Genomic DNA, 19,499 nt, shown 5'->3' with positions numbered 1-19,499 from the left:
GTTAAAGAAAATTTCTCTTCATACATAGATATAAACATTGAAGAACTGTTTAATAATATGATAGTGTGTCAGAGAAACATTTGGCTTTTAGCCATGTGTTAACAATTACAATGTGTTCCAAGGATGCAAGAGAAAGTATTCCATAAATATCTACTACAAATCCATTGTTAAGACTTGATTAATATGAATGGACAAGAGACAAATGTTAGCTGTTCTGTTTAATGTTGTGGTCCTTGTGCTTCTTTGTTTTCAAAAGGGGAAAAGGACACACCAAGAGAGTTTAAGCACTTTAGAGCAATGAAGCTATCCTTGCAGCTAGGACTGTTCTGTTTTTTCAGTAAAATGATAATGTTAGTAATAGGTGAAATTGTGTGTTGAAACAATAATACAAAGAGAAGAGATGATTATATTTGAAAATCTGTTAATCAGTAGAGGGTTTCTTTTTGTATGAAGAACAAGTTGAAATTCTGCTATTGTGTATCTTAGTTACTTTATAACTAAATATTACAATGGTAGCTATAATGATAAGCAATTAGCATAGCCATATATGGGGAAGGGTATATGGGTGGATCCAGGGGAGTATTGTGAAACTCTACCGAAGCAGAACTCACGAAGATACCAGGAGTAGTCAAGTGAAAATAAGAGAATGCTGGCATCCACATAATGATTGGGACATGTCCAAGGAACAGAAAAGTGAACAGGATGACCTGAGGAAGACTTCTTACTTCATCCGAGGAAGACTCCTTACTTCATCAGGATGACCACCAGAGGGGGGCTGCGCAAGCGCAGAAGAGGCTGATGTTGTAATAGACTGATGTGGCAATCCTTGATGCATATGTATTAGTCAATGATGTAATCTGTGTTGAATATGTATTAGTGACGACATTTTTAGTGTATAAATTGCGAGCGCAATGTAACGGGGTTGAAGCCAGATTTGGGCGTGTGCCCCTGGTTTCCCAGCGCTGCAATAAAGCACCTCATATAACCATTCCGGTGGTTATGTGTCAGTTCTTACGCTAACATTTTGGCGACCCAGATGGGACCTCGCGGGCATTGCTGAGGTGGATTGCGTTTCGATCTTGCTCCAGCCAGCACCAAGAAATTCTCGGGGAGCCATCGACCGTGACCGACCTCTGCTGCTCACGACGGACCTCTGACACGGTAAGAAAGGTGCTTTTGATTTGGGTTACGGTACCGATTTCTAGTAAAGGTATGGTATTAACCTTTGGTAAAGGTCTGGTAAAAGCCTGCCTGTTACATGCAGCAAAGGGGCTGCGTTTGGCTAGGCTAGTGGTAAAACCGGCTAGTGGTAAAGCCTGCCTGTTAGACGCGGCGAAAGCTGCGCTTGGTTGGGGCTAGAGAGCTCTCAGGGGTAAAAGCCTAGGCGCCGTCCGTTAGACAGTAGCGAAAGCTCTGCAGGTTCGGCAAGCGTGGTTCAGTATTGGTATTTATGCTGCAGGAACAGCATCGGTTTAAATAAGTGTTGGAACTTAGTTGTGTAAAGGAAACCAGTTTTCCTTAGGATTTGTGGTACAAAAGGAAACTCCTTTGTACTCACAAGATGCCGCCGATTCCCAAGTCCTCTCCACTAGGCTGTCTGCTAAGCCATTGGAAGAAAGGGGGATTTTGGCAAAGTATGCGGAAAAAGTAAATTGACTGATTACTGTAATGTATGGTGGACACAGTATGAACTAGAGGATCAGGAGAAATGGCTTGAAAATTGGACTTTACAGTACAATACTATATTGCAGTTGTTGTATTGTAAAAGGGAAAGAAAATGGGATGAGGTACCATATGTTTATCTATTCTTTGCTTTAAGAAATGATGAGTGGCAAAAAAAAAAAAAAAAATTAAAAAAAATCCTGTGGAATAATGGATGTGAAGGTAAATGCTAATCAACAGTATAAGGGATGTGTTACCAAAAAGGTATATGCAATGCCTTGCTGTAGATAATAGTTTACAACACCAGAGGGACACTGAAAGTCTGGATTTAGTAGTGACCCCATCAGCCCCACCGGCTTCAAATGGAGGAAGGGGGGGGGAGAAGATGACAGTGAGGAAGAGAGTGATAGTGATCTTGAAAGCATGGGAAGTTGCCAGTGTAGGGAAGATCAGAGGGCAACCCTCCCTGCTACTCTGGTTTCACACAGAACTTGCTGGAGAGGAAATGGGGAAGGAAAAATGTGAATCCAGGTACCTAAAGCAGTGCTGGTGCCTTTAAGACAGGGGGTGGGAGCTGAGGGCCCGGTGTATGTTAAGGTACCTTTCTCGCCTGGAGATTTAATCATCTGGAAACAATCAGCAGGAACATACAGAGAAAACCCTGATAAAGTAGCCCATGTAATGAAAATGATTATGAAAACTCAAAATCCAATTGGGAGAAAAAGAAGTAAAGTTTTTAATAGACACAGGGGCTACCTATTCAGTTTTAAATGATTTACACGGGAGGTTAGGGGAAAGAACTACGACAATTGTGGGAGCCACAGGGAAGGAGGAAATACGGCTATTCTTGCAGCCCCTAGATCTACGATTTAGAGGGAAGGAATTAACACATGAATTTCTATATGTACCTGAATGGCCCATTCCCCTTTTAGGACGGGACTTATGGGCCAAATTGGATGCAAGGATCATTTTTGAGAATTGTGAATTAATAATGCAAATCCCTGAATCAAAAGCAGGACAGATTTTGCTTCTTAAAGAAAAGCCTATTGCTCAAATCCCAAAGGAGGTAGAAGAGGCTGTAATACTGGTAGTTTGGGAAACAGAAACCCCAGGAAAATCAAAAGCAACTCAACCAGTAATAGTGGAGCTAAAGGATGGGGTTAGGCCAGTAAGAATTAAACAATATCCACTGAAGCTAGAAGCAAGATATGGAATTATAAAAACAATCAAAAAATTTTAAAATATCGAATTTTGGAAGAATGTGGATCACAATATAACACTCCAATTTTTCCAGTAAGAAAACCAAATGGTGAATATAGGTTAGTACAAGACTTGAGGGTAATAAAGACATCCACCCGGTGGTGGCAAACCCTTGTACATTGCTAACATCTGTGAAGGAAAATTATAAATGGTTTACAGTAATTGATTTAAAGGATGCCTTCTTCTGCATTCCCCTTGACAAAAGGAGCAGGAAACTGTTTGCATTTGAATGAGAAAATCCACAGAATGGACGGAAAACACAATTGACATGGATCAGACTTCCACAAGGATTCAAGAACAATCCGACTCTATTTGGAAACCAACTGGCCAAGGAATTGGAAGCATGGACCACCCAAGGGAAAATACAGGTACCGAGATCACAATACCTTTTGTTACAATATGTAGATGACATCTTTATTGCAACAGAACACGAGTCATTGTGTATAAAGGTAACCATTGAAATCTTAAACCAACTAGGCCTGAACGGGTATAAAGTCTCAAAAGAAAAGGCACAAATTGCATGCACGACTGTGTTGTACTTAGGATGTGAAATTTCACAAGGGCAGCGAAAGCTGGGAATAAATCGCATAAAGGCTATCTGTGCCATCCCAGAACCACGAAACTTGCATGAACTAAGAATATTTTTGGGCATGACAGAGTGGTGCAGATTATGGATAATGGACTCCAGACTTATTACCAAACCCTTATATGAAGCCCAAAAATTACATGCCTTACATGGAACAAACCACAGAAAGAGGCCTTCAAAAATCTGAAGGAGGCATTAACAAAATCACTGGCATTGGGACTCCCAGATTTGACAAAAGATTTTCAGTTGTTTGTCCACGAAAGACAGAGGTTGGCACTGGGAGTATTAACTCAGAAACTGGAAAAGACCGGTGGGATATTTCTCAAAACTGGATCCGGTGAGTGCAGGATGGCCCTCATGCTTGAGGGCAGTAGCAGCAACTGTCATTTTGATCCAAGAAGCTAGGAAATTAACTTTGGGAAAGCATATCGATGTATTTGTGCCACATATGGTAACCAATGTTCTAGAACAAAAAGGGGGGCATTGGTTGTCTCCTAGCCGGATGATGAAATATCAAGCAATCCTAAAGGAACAGGATGATATGAGAACTACTAATCTGCTAAACCCAGCAGCTTTTCTAGGAACTGACCTAGAAGAAGGAGCTCTTGAACATGACTGCATAGAAGTCATCGAACATACATATGCAACCAGAATGGACTTAAAGGATGTACCTCTTGAACGACCAGACTGGGAACTCTTCACAGGTGGAAACAGCTTTGTGGAGAACGGGGCACGATATGCAGGATATGCTGTGACAACGCAACAAGAGGTAGTCAAAGCCAAAGCACTACCTTCTGGAAAATCGGCCCAACGGGCAAAATTAATAGCTCTCACGAGAGCGTTGGAACTGAGCAACGGCAAAAAGATAAATGTATGGACAGACTCGAAATATGCATTTGGTGTGGTACACATTCATGGAACGTTATGGAAAGAACGGGGACTTTTATCCTCACAAGGAACTAATATAAAATATCAGAAGGAAATTTTGGAATTAATAATTGCTGTACAAAAGCCTAAACAGATGGCTATTATGCACTGCAAAGCGCATCAAGGAGGAACTTCAAAGATATCTGAAGGAAATATTTGGCAGATCGGACGGCCTGACGAATAGCCTGGAAGGTATGGAACATGATGGCTTTGATACCTCTGAAGGTAAGCCCGCTCCACACCTATCTTTCCCAAAGTCCAAACATTTAAAAGAAGATGAAAAGTTAGCAGGACTCTTAAAAGCCCAAAAGAACTCTGAAGGGTGGTATGTAACAACAACAGGACAAGTAATAGTGCCACTGACAATAATGCGGAAAATTCTACAAACTGAACATCAGAAATGTCATTGGGGTGCAGAAGCATTGGTAACTTATTTAAAACGAGGAATAATTTCCACACAGATGTTAACTATGGCAAAATCAGTGGGATCAAAATGTGAAATTTGTTTTAAAAAAACAATCCAGTCGTAAAAAGACAAGTTGAAATGGGAAGAATTAGAGTAGGAATGGAACCAGGAGATTATTGGCAGGTTGATTTTGCGGAACTACCAAAGGTACAAGGATACAAATATCTGTTAGTAGGAGTTGACACTTTTCTGGATGGCTGGAGGCCTTTCCCTGTCACACCAATCAGGTAAAAGAAGTGGTGAAGTGGTTGCTTAAAGAAATCATTCCACGATTTGGAGTCCCTTTAGGGATATCATCAGATAGGAGTCCACATTTTATTGCAACCATAGTACAAGAAGTTAGTAAACTATTAAGAATATCATGGAACTTGCATACTCCTTGGAGGCCCCAATGTAGTGGGCAGGTGGAAAAGATGAATCAGACAATAAAGAGACAGATCAGTAAAATATGTCAGGAGGCTAAAATAAAATGGCTTGCAACAACGAAAATGACCTTGCAGGACAGAATGACATTGAATATGTTACTGATTAAAGAACATGGTGTTTATGACTATTTGAAAGACAGAATACATCACTGTTGTATTCATATTCCTAACGTACCTGCGAATATAGAATATGATATTTCCCAACTGACTAAAATAGAACAGAAAGCAGAAAAATAAAAGGAGTATATTGAGCAAAGTTGGATTGGAGCACTCTTCGATAGTTTGGGCCTTCACCTTACAGGATGGATTCGTTCCCTCATGCAAACTGTAATTGTAATACTGATTGTATTTTTAATGCTATATCTGATGTATCTTTGTATCTGGAAGGAAATAACCCGAAGCAGTACATGGACCCATCGAATTATAGGAGCAATAACTAGGGAATATCCAAAGCACCCTACACCTCCACCTACCTATCAGGAGACAACCATCTAAAGAAATGAAAATACTTGCTTAAGTTAAATGAAGTATTTTCAAAGGGGGGAAATGTTAGTAATAGGTGAAATTGTGTGTTGAAACAATAATACAAAGAGAAGAGATGATTATATTTGAAAATCTGTTAATCAGTAGAGGGTTTCTTTTTATATGAAGAACAAGTTGAAATTCTGCTATTGTGTATCTTAGTTACTTTATAACTAAATATTACAATGGTAGCTATAATGATAAGCAATTAACATAGCCATATATGGGGAAGGGTATATGGGTGGATCCAGGGGAGTATTGTGAAACTCTACCGAAGCAGAACTCACGAAGGTACCAGGAGTAGTCAAGTGAAAATAAGAGAATGCTGGCGTCCACATAATGATTGGGACATGTCCAAGGAACAGAAAAGTGAACAGGATGACCTGAGGAAGACTTCTTACTTCATCCGAGGAAGACTCCTTACTTCATCAGGATGACCACCAGAGGGGGGCTGCGCAAGCGCAGAAGAGGCTGATGTCGTAATAGACTGATGTGGCAATCCTTGATGCATGTGTATTAGTCAATGATGTAATCTGTGTTGACTATGTATTAGTGACGACATTTTTAGTGTATAAATTGCGAGCGCAATGTAACGGGGTTGAAGCCAGATTTGGGCGTGTGCCCCTGGTTTCCCAGCGCTGCAATAAAGCACCTCATATAACCATTCCGGTGGTTATGTGTCAGTTCTTACGCTAACAATAACATGTGGGCACTTTCACTAGATAAGTGGCAAATTGGGAAGATGTCATTGTATAAGTCTTTCCATATGGATACAGTGAATGTGTCAAATAAAGCATCCTACCATTTGACAGATGATGGTTTTCAAAAAGATTACTGCATTCACATTGCTGGATTGTTATTGGAAGAGCCAGATGAAGCTGATGCAGTTCCAGATGCTAAATATGAAAAGTTTATTGGAAGGCTCAATAAATGTAGCATTTACAGCCACAGACTTGCTGCTGACGTACCACCTAAGTGGGTTTTGTATACTTCTGATGCTGAAGTACTGCAATGCAAAGCCTAATACATCAGGAAAATGCTAGACTTGATGTCTGAGATACACAATTATTTGCAAATACTCAGTCTAAGGATTGTTTCCTTTAGCCACAGACATTTTCTTTATGGCCAACTTTGATCAGCACTTAAGTTTGCATAACAAGAAAATAAGTAATAGTAATGCAAACAACTGTGTTAAATAGTTTGGGTAGCTTTTCAGATAAAGAGAGCTGCTAGTGACAATGCTGAAAGATGTTGACACTTAGTCTCAGGTTATGATCTTCCATTCTGTGTGTTACTTAGTGGAACTTGAGAATTTCAAATAGTGTCCCTGGTAAAACACGTTCACTAAAGATGATCAGCCAGTGCAAACATTCCTCACAGCTTCTCAACTACTGCTCACTCCTCCCTGCAAGCCATTCATTCCTGAGGCTTGTGGTTCTGGCACAGCAATTCTTCATTAGTGCATCTTCAATACTCAGCTATTTTACAAATAGAAAGCACCTACCTACCGGATGAGTTTTGTGATAACTTAGGATTTCTAAAAAAGAGGGTGGAAACAACCTTAACTAATGTATTATATTGTCTCAAAATATTGTCTTGGCACTTGGAATTTAGTATAATACCTATGGATTTTGAATTCCAGTTTGTTTTTTTTTTTTGTAATTGGGCCAGGTGTTCTCTCTCCTGCAGGATTTGTCTGGCAGTAGTAATCTGAGTCTTTCTGGTAAAGTACATGCAATCTGACCAATAAAGGGCAAATGGGCTACTCTTCTTTGTCCTACAGTGTTCAGAGCAGAAAGAAAATGCTGGAAACATTTGTGATAAAACTAGTGGTACATGGCAGAGCACTGTTTAAATTTTCGTTAGAGCTTTGAAGCCAGTGGCTTCAGCATCTTGATAGACCCCATGAAGGAGGTATTTTGAAAAACAGCAAGATATGGTTACATACTTTAAATGGAAGTTTTACTTTATGATTTATCTGTTCCATAGGACACATCACAGTGCAATTGGAATTGATCTCTTATTGTGTTTCAGGTTCACAACACTCAGGCTTTATAGGTGATCTGCTCAAGACATGTTGACAGATGGCTTGCTTGGGAAAGTGGTGAGTTAAAATGTATGCCAGTGTCCTAATAGTCTTCTGAAATACTGCGCCTCTCACAGATCCACAGAGAAGCATGATCACTGTGGAAGTGGGAGATGGTGGCTGTGTGTATGAAGGCTTATTTCTCAGATCTCACTGCCTTCGCGGTGGAAATGTGACATACCAGAGGTGCCAAATGAACTGCTTCTGAAAGAATTCTGAGACTGGCACATTCATACTTTTCATTTGGTCACTGACTTAACACAATTAGTAAAATGACATCTTCGCATTGGCTAGCATTATCAGTCTGACATAGGCACTTAAAAGAAATTCTAGTTGTGCTTTTTATTATACCCAAGTCAATATTCATATAGACTGGGTAAGAACACAGACCTGTGTGCATGTTTTTGTGTGAGGGAGAGTGTGCATGTGTGCATGCATGCGTGCGTGCACTCACACACCCGGGGAAGTGTTTGGGAAATGGCTGGCACGTAGCAACAAAAAACAATAGGTCTCTTTACTGTTTATATAAGATGACCTCCTTTGAAATGGTAATGAAGTGTCTGACATGGCAAACAAAGAATCACACAATAATTGAGGTTGGATGGCACCTCTTGAAATCGTCTAGTCCAATCCCCCTGCTGAAATAAAGTCATCCAGAGCTGGCTGCTCAGGACAAACCTCTTTCTGATCATCAAATAATTACTGGATTACCAAAAAACCCTATAGTAGTGTCTTAGAATAATGTGTTTTGTCTTACTGGCTTCTGTACTTAGCATTCTGTACTTAGCATTCTGTACTTAGCAACCGTTTCTCTGAAACCATGACAATGAAGACTTGTAATTAAGAAAAAAACTTAATTCCAAGAGCTGAAGTTAAAGACAAAAAATATACAGAGTTTTTTTTAATTGTATAAACAGTGTGTCACATGTACTGAAGAATCCACATAAAATTGTATGGAGTAGAACAGCCAGCTGTTGAGCATAGCAGTGGCTATAAATTAACTACATGGACTGTGCAAATAACGAATCTCATAACCAAGAATTTCCTAAGGCTTTGCTTAGCTCAGGGATGAAAACTAGCAACTGTTAGAAGAAGCAGCTGCAGATGATTATCAACTACTATCACGACTTTTTAACGAGAGGGCCACTCCATTTGTTCTTGACATGGTTTTATTGCTTCAAAAACAGTACAGGAGATAGAAATGTTAATTAATTACTTTGAAGTCTCAAAATTTTGATAAGTATTATTTTCTTCCTCTTCTGGAACCTTCAAATTCTTGCTTATGCCATCTGCATTTCCATCACATAAATTTCAGTGATTCACAGCCATCTCCTGTTTTTCATAATTGTAATTTCCCCCTTGTTTACATGTACCACACCCTGATGTTGCTTGCTTGGTATTTTTTTTTAAACAACATCAGTTCTTACTCATTTAAGTACTCCATAAAGAACCCTGAAACAGGAGACCTTTTCCTCCTCATATGAGTAATGTCACAGGCATGATGCATCTAGGTTTTCCAAAGCATCCAAAGGGGTTGGTCTCTTAGAATTAAATTCAGAAGTAAAACCCCAAGATTGACTGTTTTGCTCTGTTTTTTGTGTTTGGTTTTGTTTTTTTTTTCCAAAGATTCTCTAATGGATTTGTGTCCTGGGTTCAGCTGCAGCACTTATTTTTGATTGCAAGGGTCAATTAGGGAGAATTCATTTAGAGTTTTGCTCCTCTAACTTTTCTACAAGCATACCTTTTAATTTCTGAGGCAGCCAACATGATTTTAAAAGTCCCTGTAATTACTATGAATTCCTTCCTCTCACATAGTACTGCCAACCGCCAGTAGGCATCAATGAAGGCTCCTAGTAAGTCCTAGTCAACAAGATGCTATTGACTAAAAGACACATCTGTGCAGAGTTGCTTGAACAAGGGAGAATCAGAAATTTTGATCAATAAACAGTAGCTAACAAAAAGAAAACTTCATTTTTAATAGTCAAATTTTAAAATAAAATTTTTAATCTGCCAAGAGGAATGAAAAAATAACCTCACAGTCTTTCTGAACATGCCAAGATACTTAAAATCATAAAAGCAGGGTAGAAGAAAAAAAATAAACTTTCCTCTTCCTGGTTTAAAGGAAAGAAACACACCTATGTGTTGATTAATACCTTCACTCAGTTCCTTTTGCATTATTTATTGCCAGGAACCTAGATTGCATGACCTAATTCCTGGAGTGGGTCCTTCACTTTTTCTGTTAAGGATAACTAGCCCAATAGAGGTAAATCTTGAAGATGGTTCTTGAAGCCCCAAGGAAAGGAAAAAGCAAGATGAGCAAAGCTCCTTTTCTTCTCTCCCCATTCCAAGGCGCTTCCCATTGTGTCTCCTGTGGGCAGTGCTCCTGCCCTGCTTCTCTGTTCAACACCACTCAAGTCTTCCAAAGTTTCACCTTATTTCCATCTGACTGGAAGAAATGATCAAACTGGAAACAGGAGCCTCAAAGCAAGATTAGTGAGCTGCTTGTGTTCTTGTCTCTCATCAGATATCTTGCACATGGATGTAGTAGGTTCATTGAACCTGTCTTGCCCTTTACAGACCTAAAACCTGTGACAGATCATGGTTATAAAACATAAAAATCCATGCTGCAAATTGCAGCTGTTTAAGAGCTGACTTATGAGCAGTTCAGAACTCTGCTGCAGCAGAGGGAAGATAATGGGCTATGGCACAACACCCTGCCCCAATCTAAGTCACCCTCACATGAGAGCCATCTGCAAACAAGCCAGTCACCGATCTTTTAGGTGAATGCAAGACTGTGTTGGGTCTCTGGTGCAGAAGGAAGGGGCCTCCAGTCACACAATGGAGGTTACCATTTGTGGAACCATTTGATATGGCTGAGCTAGAGGTGGAGCTGGAGGTGGTCACTTGTGACATAGTGGTGGGATGCAGCAAGTCCATAACATGAGCGGTCCTTCCATTTCCTCTCCAGTGCACCTCTTTTCAGGGAGCAGGCAATGCAGAGACAGACTAGGACACTAACTCTCTCCCTTTCTCTCCCACACCTCTTTAAGAGAGATCTTGAAGGGTCCCTATGTTTGTGGTCACACTATATACTTATGGCTGCATCTGGAATGGTGATCTTAGAGAGATCACCATTAGCATTGCTATAATTAAATGTATATTAAGAAAAGGTGCTGCAAAAACATTATAGACATGAATTTTGCTAGGAAACTGTGGCTATGTAAAATATATACACAAGCTGTTCAGTGCCCCCAGACCACACTGAGATTATCAAGAAGCCACAGCTGGTGATGTTAGATTTCTAATCAGGAAACATCCTTAAGAATGTTGAAGATAACAGTGGCATTCTGCTGGGGGACGGGACGGGACGGGGAAGGCAACCAGTCATTGTACAGAGGTCACATAACTTGAATATGTAGAGAAGGTTGCAACAATCTGAACAGGCAGAGCCTGAGTATTTAAGACTGTAATGAAAACCACTAGTTTTGCATATACTCTTGCTTCAGCATTGAGGCTGCAGAAATGTTCACTTGCTACACTGTATTACTATATATGTGTTATAACATCATTAGGGGGAATGAACAACTCATGCTTGTGTCTAACCTAGTGTCCTTACTGAGGCTTTATTGTAAATCAGCTACAACTGCCTGCCCTGTGTATAATATGAATAAAACTCTATTTATAGCCAGGTAATTTTTCCTTGAGCTGAAGAAGCAAACAGGCCTCAGAATCAGGTGACAACTTCATTATCTTTGCATTTGTCTCTATTGGCAGTTGTAGGACCTACTGATAAAAAATTAATGATGGCTTGTACAAGGAGTGAGGATGCATTGAAAAATTATCATGTTTTTATTTTTTTTGCTTTTATTTTACAGAAAGTTATTGTACTCCACAGCCCTAAAAGGAAAATCATAGCAAAGAAACAGCTGTTAATAAGCCTTTATACAAATCGCTTTAGTGGCCTGTTAGGTAAGGCTTTGAAAGAGTGATGGAGGGAGGAAATAACAGAATTTTGTTCAGCAAAATCTTGTTATGAGAGAACTCCAGGACAAGATAATGATATTGTTGTTTCATAAATACAAAAGTTATGACTTTCCTGGCATGCATCACAAGGCCAGTGGTTAATAAGACATGCAGTCTTGTCTCATGTGCAGCATAGAATCTGTAATAAGGGACTGGCAACAGAGCTAGCTGGTATGTCATGTCAACACTAATCCCGACTCCTTGGAGAGCACATGAAGAGTGGAAGGCACACAATCAGAGTTCTGTGCAAGCACTGTAATGAATGTGTATTGCCAAAGGAAGCAATGTAGGTTTTTTTTATAAGAGTGGGGTTTTTTATACTATACAGCAACAGCAGAGATGTAGCTAGGCTGAGCTTAACAGAGGTGAATTCTTCAGTTGGGGAAAAAAGAGATCTGCTCCACTAACATTTGTTATGGATAGGTCCAAATTACAGACATACGAATTCACCTGTATTCAGCCTTTGAATCTGGCATTATCATTTAATTCACTTTATAAGCAAAACTTGGTTCCAGGTAACAATTGGTATCCTACAACCTCACAAGGCTTTTGATATCTAGACAGTAAGCAAATCACTGAAGCAACTGGTCTTGTTGACAGTGATAAAGAGTGATTAACTTATTTCTTTTGGGAAATGTAATTCCAAGGAATAGGTCTAAGAAGAAATGAAACCCAGCAAAAGTCTTTTGCTACTAGCATTTCTTTTCCTCTTCTTTCGCCCGCCCTGGTTAACCACCAGCAGCGTTAGCTTGCCATTATCATGTTGACGAATCTTCCTTTTCATTAATATCTGGTTTATCTTCCTCTGAGTATGCCAAAATTTAACCCAGTGTGAAAGTTTATGATGAAGCTGCAAAGTAGAAACTTAGCAGAGGAAGCTGATACCAACATGCAAAAGAGTGTATGCAGCAGTCCTGTTCATCTTTTCGGGGCTCACTCATTTTTGAGTGGTAACTGCCCTGATACAACTCTACACACTGGAGATTGAATGAAAAAAATTACAGCAGAAAACCCCACTTCCTCCATAATTCAGCCTCTGCTTTCCAAACTGTAACCGGCTTCATGCTGAAGACTCACAGTGCTTCCTTCCAAAATTAGCTTTTCCAGTCTTACAAACCACAGCTGCTTCTGGTTGGAGTAAGGGTAAATTTTAAAAAATGTTCTACTTCCAGTGGAAGAAAATGTACCTAGGCCACTGCGAGCAATATAACTTATTACTCTAAGTGTTTTTATAGGTAATTGTTTACTAAGTGTGTCAGCAGTGTTTTCTTTCTCCCTTCTTTTGTCTTTAATTGAGAATACACAATGATACCTCCTTCCAGCTGGCCTCACAGTTTATATTTCATATGAAAATACCTCAGTTTTTCAGGGTATTCCTTTGGGCTACCAATGAGTTGGACAGACTGCAAGTTTTTAAAAATATAAATAAAGCTTTGAAATATAAATAAAGCTTTGAAATAAAACTTCCTGCCTACTCTCCCAACTTCCTGTATCCTCATTCTTCTCATTTTGCAGCTACTGATAGCTCAGGACAGTGTTTTACATGGAGAAACTGAGGCACAGAAATGCTGCAGATGTTAGACAAAATCAGCGAGGGATCCAGCAAGTGAAGTAGAAGTCCTGGCCTCCCAGCATATGCCACGAAAGCAAAGGAACTGTGGGCCAACAAAAGGAAAAAATGCTGTCTACCAGAAATGGAACATTTTTCATACCGGCTTTTTAATATGCTGGAAACCAGAAAAGAAAAACCTCTGGTGATTGATCCCTTCCCTGACTTTTCTTATGATACAGTCTGAAGACTAGTCAAAGAAAGTTAAACCAACATTTCTAACCTGCATTGCAAAGCTCTCATCAGTGTGCAGGAGGCTATCCTTTCCTGGTAATACTCTCATTGCCATCTTTTGAAGTTTGGTGGGTTTTTTACTACATATGATATGACTGAAGTTCTTTGTCTGCAGAAAAGAGAGTCCACGTGCCTCCAGCAGATGCAGGGTGAAGGCTTCTGCATCACTCTAGCTCCGACTCTCCATCTTATCCAGTGAAATTTTAAATAAGCTTTAGCAAAAGAGTTTGAGAGAACCTCACATAAGCATCTCTCACTGGCCAGGATGCACTCCTGTGATATAAGTTTTGTGAGGAGTAGAATTGTAGAATCATAGAATAGTTAGGGTTGGAAAGGACCTTAAGATCATCTAGTTCCAACCCCCCTGCCATGGGCAGGGACACCTCACACTAAACCATATCACCCAAGGCTCTGTCCAGCCTGGGCTTGAACACTGCCAGGGATGGCGCATTCACAACTTCCTTGGGCAACCCATTCCAGTGTCTCACCACCCTAACAGGAAAGAATTTCTTCCTGTTACCGCTTGTCCTGTCACTACAGTCTCTAATGAAGAGTCCATCCCCAGCATCCCTATAGGCTCCCTTCAGATACTGGAAGGCTGTTATGAGGTCTCCACGCAGCCTTGCTTCTCCAGGCTGAACAGCCCCACCTTTTCAGCCTGTCTTCATACAGGAGGTGCTGCAGTCCCCTGATCATCCTCGTAGCCCTTCTCTGGACTTGTTCCAACAGTTCCATGTCCTTTTTATGCTGAGGACACCAGAACCGCACACAATCTGAACTTAAGCTTTCTGTAGACCAAGTAACTCCAGGAAGAAGGGGTGTTACCTTACTCGCTCTTCTCCTTTGAAAGGCACTAAAAGCCTTTCTATTTAAAGAAAAAAAAAATAAATAAAAAAGATCTGCAGATTCCACACAGAGTTAGGAACTTGCCTATATATCCCTATAGACAAAGCTTATTTTATATTTTGACATTGAACCTTGGCCTCTGTGGCACCACAAAATGCTTTATTCTCTCTGAAGCTCACAGAGAGAGCCCAGGAAGGACTGAGCGTTATGCCAAGTTCTCTGTGTGAATGTTTCCCTCCCTACAGTTCAATAGGCCATTTGTAAGAATATCTAACTAATAAGGATATTCCTTTGCATGCCATTAATCAGTAAAAGCAAGAAATGAAATGGTGTGTTTTGTGAGCTTTTATTACTGAGTCCTTTGTCAATGAATATGACACTGAGGTGGTTGGGTCACAAATTTGTGTCACAAATAATGGGACACAGCTATATGAATCGAAGTCTCCTGTTGTAGTGCCACTCACAGTTGCTATTCTCCTCTTTTTTGTAAAACGTAGTTTCCACTGGTCCCTGACGTGAGACAGAAAAGGAATTCTTAGTGACTCACCATGGGGAAGCATATAGATAAGGGGTGGTAACCGGCTAAATAAATTTTCAATATGTTTTGTCACATTTTCCTTTAGAGCTATCCAAAGTCTTCATGCACTTATGTTAATAATCACAGAGCAGCAAAAGACAGTGCACAACTTTTTTGGTGCAAGGATGTGAGCATCTTTCTAACAGATGAAAATGCTCATTTCTGGACTTACAGGATAAACACAGCTGCGAATTTAAAGTTTATTTTAATCAGGCTAATATTTGCAGTTTAAGAAGACTGCAGTTTTTGTCTGTGTGAATAAGACAACAGTTTTCAGTAATGTTAACCAAATTGTTAATGGTACTTTGGTAAGGCTACAAAATTACTGTCTCAAAAGTAAAGATATACTAGGAGTGCATGTTTCTGCAGCTATTTAACACAGACTTGTGCCTTTTGTGAATCTGTAGCATGATGTAAGTCTTACAGAGATTGTTTTTTTTCCCCACTGGTCCTGGTGTAGGGAGTTACTTCCCAAGCAGCTACTTCCTTTGCCATCCTGCTGTTCTGTAGGAGCCTCTTGCCTTGTTTACTCGTCATTATCCCAGCCCAGCTTGCACAATATACTCTGTGTGCTCTGTGACTCCTTCTATGTTCCTTGATATGGGTGCTTCAGGAGACTGAGTGAATTTACTGACACATTGTTCCTGTGGGATGGGGAGATGGTGTCCTTCCCATTGGACCAACGAGCAACTAAGATGCAGAAGAACTCAGGGAAAACCCTTCCATTAAAACCTCTGCAGCCTGATTTTTTGGGAGCGCCTTATATTAGCAATTGAAAGAATAGCTCTTGGTTTTCAGCTGCAATTTGCAAGAAGTAGGGTATTAATAATCACTTACAGATTTTGATGATAAAATAATTACAGGCATACACAATTTCAGATTCTGTGGAAATACATTTCAAAACCAGCATTGTAACAATGCATTGATACTTCGGTGACACAAAATAGGTATTATATGAAGAGCACAAAATAGGTATTATATGAAGAAAAAATTGCACCCTTTTTACCACATATTTATATAAATTTATTTTTTATGGTAGAACAGACAGAATGAATCTCCAAACTAATAATCAGACGGCGATCTTGAAGCCCCACAGCTCTAATGTGCCACATTGTCTCAGGCTCTATCATGCTCACCTCTCCTAGACACAGTCTAAATTATTTGCCTCTCAAGAGACAGCAGTCAGGCTTTCTGCAAGTGAAAAAGACGGAAAATATGCTGATCAAATGCAATACACAGGCTGGAGCATCCATTATTTAAGCATATTTCAATTATTTTAAGCATATCACTGCACTAATCTTTGTTTTCAGTGGCTTGATCCTGAGAACCTGTTTACTGTCTTTAACAGTTGAGAGCCAACCTTTATGCACAGGAGGGATTATAGAATCACAGTATTGTTCATGTGGGGTATTTCTCCATTTCTTTGATTTCAAGGTTCTTGCTAGTAGAACTGTGTTTACCTTTAACCCCATTGTCTTTTGCTGTCATGCTTCTTCGCCATTTTGACCAAAGCCTCTGATGATTCCTAGTGGTTCCCAGTGTCAGGAGCTTCTAGTGGAAGAGTAAAAGATATTTATCAATTCCTTAAGAAATTAGAGAGACTTGTCCTCATTGGAAGGAAACAACTATGAAACATCCATACTAGGATAGCTCAGAATAGCCTGCAGTCCTCTGGGCAATGTGGACTTCTGCTCAGAGGCCTATCATGTCAGCTCTCTGGAGCCCTAGAGATCCTGCCCAGGCCTTGAAACAGCATTATTTTTCCTTTTTTTCTGTTTTTGGTGAAACTCCCATGCTGTATTGACAGTGAACTGAACTACAAAGAAATCAGTCTTGCATCTGCCTTTCACTCTTTCATAATGGGATTCCCTTTCTAACACCATTTTTGCAAGATTATGGCAAACAGTTGTCACAGTTGTTGTTTTCTGTTTTGTGTTCCTTTCTAGCCTCCAAAATGCCACTGGATGAAGTTATCTGCAAATAAAGATTTGTTTCTATTTTTCATAAAAATGGCAGACTTTGTTTCCCTTCTTTTCTTCTCAATTGCTGTGTCATGTATTGCATAAAAGATAGAGCAGCCATTGGACATAACCATTCAGTTCTGTTTTTTCAGAGCCTGCTAATGAAAATAAGCCTAAAAAGTTCGGATTTCTGGAGATCTCACTGTATGTAGCCTCATCTGGCCTTATAACTTTACTCATGAACACACTGCATTTTATGAGACATGAAGGGATCTTGCAGACTCCACGTTTCTGAGCGAGGGTTTCAGGTGCAGTAGTGAGTGTGTGGTGCCTGCCTGTCCCCCAACAGCCACTTTACTTGGGGCATGTCCTGGGGCATCAAGAAATGCAGCCACTCATGCGTGAAGATGCACTTACAGTCCCATACATAGTCCTCGAGGTTATGCTCAAAATTCAGGCTGAACATAAAAATACATACGCTTTTTTAATCCTTTTGGCTGGAAGTATGCAGCTCTGGCATTCTGCTCGAGAGCTAGGCATTCAGAGGGTGATAGGAAAGTGAAGGATTCCTAGAAATATAACACCTTCACCACTGGGGAAAAAAAACCCTCCCGGCGCTGGTGAAGTGCCAGAAACAAGAAATCAAGTAATCTTCTCGATTAATATTATCTTTCCAAAGAAAAGAAGACATACATTAGTGGCAGGAAACTTTCGTTAGTGAGTTGCTTTCCTTCCAGCTGTGGAATTGCAGCAACAAAACTAGCTCAGCAATACATGTTGCAGTTATGCCAGTGGCAAGATCCTATTCAGAAGGGACCATCTGTAAGTAAACAAAGATTAAAAAAAGAAAGGAGTCATCAGTGATCATGTGAAGATGAGCAAAGATTATTCCAGACTGACCTTGGAAGCAGAACTTTCCAACCTCATTTGGTGTGCAAAGCACTGGGAATACTAGTTTGGGGTTTTTTTTTCCTCTTTATCGCTATTGCTGCTGAAGAAGGAAATTGTAATTTTGTCCTCATTTTACAACGAATTTGGAGTAATTGGCGAGAAAAATGCGTAAAGCCGATGTGGAGGAGGATTTACTGCAGTGCTTTCAGTTATATCCCTAAAGAGTGCCATCTAGGGGTAACTCATTAAAACCTCGTCTCTCCTTAAAAATCAAACCAGAAAATACTTCACCTGCATGATGTTCCAAGATCTTGCTACAGATACTGAGCACGCTGCTTGGAGCCCATATGGTGGCATTAAAACTATAGGAAAGGAGATTAGCAAGAGATCACTACAGGATACAAAATAACTAAGTTCAGAAAATCATCGTTCTTTCACCTCCACAAATTACCTGGCATTTACAGCCAAATCCTCCCATGCTGACCAATAATTCAATTTATTGTCCAGCTTGTGAGAAAAACTATGAGCTTTAAAATCCTAACTCTTTAATGTGGCGATTAAATTAAGACAATTAGTTTTCTTTTATTGTTTCTCTGATAGGACAAAAAGGAAATGTGTAATTCTTACAAACATTTGAAGACATTAGCAGTCATATTTACCTACAGTTTTATTTTGTTGCCTGTTTTGATCTCCTATTCTAACTTTGCACATTTTTAATCAATATATATTTGGAGTAATGTGATCAAGTTCATAATTACATTTCTGCCTAAGAAGCCTGTTTTTTCTCCTACCTTTCTGGAAATTGTGATAGGCAAGCAGATAAATTCTGAAGGTCTCGAGGCAGCTAATTACACTGAGATACTTTGATGATGCTTGAATTTCTACCATTATTTAGTCTCCTAAAAGAAACTTGCTAAAGAAAATTTCTATTATTTTTATTCTTTTGGAAAGAATCCTAAACTTCTTCCAAGAGACGCTCAGAAGGACCTGTGCATTTAGGACCAGATCTCCAGGCTTCAGGCATGAAGCCACATGCAGACAAGGTCCCCTTCTCCTGCAGGAAACAGCATTTGTTCCTTCCACCACACCTGTCTTGCCTGTTGTCACCTCTTTTTGGCCTAGCATAGTAAAAAATGTATCTTACATATGTCTGTCTTGCAAAGCATTTCATAAAAGGTCTATTTGAGTCAGCCTTGCTGTATCCTCTCTAGCATATACATTTACTAATTTCTTCGGGTTTGGAACAATCTTCAAACTCTGTATAGCTGTTAATCGGGTCACAGTTTGGTCTATGGCTTGTGCTCCAAGGTGCTGTTAAAGATACATATCTAGAAAAATTCATTCTGCTCATGTCTCTAGTATCATTGTTACATCATTATATCCAGTTCTTTTCCTGGGGAGAGCTGCAGTCAACCAGTGCTATA

At 39.8% G+C, this 19,499-nt stretch overlaps 1 protein-coding gene and 3 long non-coding RNA genes across 5 annotated transcripts; all 4 read left to right on the top strand.

Moving 5' to 3' along the window:
• Positions 1 to 630: 630 nt before the first annotated feature.
• LOC134168686 (uncharacterized) lies at positions 631 to 3,352 on the top strand. 2 transcript variants are annotated; one of them, XR_009966632.1, is made up of 2 exons: positions 631 to 1,161; positions 3,131 to 3,352. It is a non-coding gene; the product is annotated as an uncharacterized LOC134168686 (long non-coding RNA). The 2 variants fall into 2 exon arrangements; XR_009966633.1 differs by having other exon boundaries at positions 3,128 to 3,352.
• Positions 3,353 to 3,825: 473 nt separating this feature from the next.
• LOC134168685 (uncharacterized) lies at positions 3,826 to 4,954 on the top strand. The gene has a single exon (XM_062628663.1). It carries the CDS (start codon positions 3,957 to 3,959, stop codon positions 4,617 to 4,619), a length of 663 nt encoding a protein of 220 aa, XP_062484647.1. The 5' UTR covers positions 3,826 to 3,956; the 3' UTR covers positions 4,620 to 4,954.
• A 1,708-nt stretch (positions 4,955 to 6,662) lies between these two features.
• LOC134168684 (uncharacterized) lies at positions 6,663 to 10,690 on the top strand. The gene is made up of 3 exons (XR_009966631.1): positions 6,663 to 6,812; positions 7,883 to 7,952; positions 10,284 to 10,690. It is a non-coding gene; the product is annotated as an uncharacterized LOC134168684 (long non-coding RNA).
• A 1,274-nt stretch (positions 10,691 to 11,964) lies between these two features.
• On the top strand, positions 11,965 to 15,676 carry LOC134168683 (uncharacterized). The gene is made up of 3 exons (XR_009966630.1): positions 11,965 to 13,100; positions 13,473 to 14,089; positions 14,561 to 15,676. It is a non-coding gene; the product is annotated as an uncharacterized LOC134168683 (long non-coding RNA).
• Positions 15,677 to 19,499: the final 3,823 nt, after the last annotated feature.

The sequence above is a fragment of the Pezoporus occidentalis genome, unplaced genomic scaffold (genome assembly GCF_034315485.1).
Source record: "Pezoporus occidentalis ecotype Australia unplaced genomic scaffold, CSIRO_AGI_Poc_V1 ctg32, whole genome shotgun sequence".
In the NCBI taxonomy this organism is placed as follows: Eukaryota; Metazoa; Chordata; class Aves; order Psittaciformes; family Psittacidae; genus Pezoporus; species Pezoporus occidentalis.
Note: the sequence above shows the minus strand (reverse complement) of the source record. Positions and strands in the feature narration are given on the sequence as shown.

What these genes read in the sequence shown, in the direction of transcription:
- LOC134168685 (XM_062628663.1), top strand. Translation starts at nt 3,957, where the DNA reads ATGGTAACCAATGTTCTAGAACAAAAAGGGGGGCATTGGTTGTCTCCT.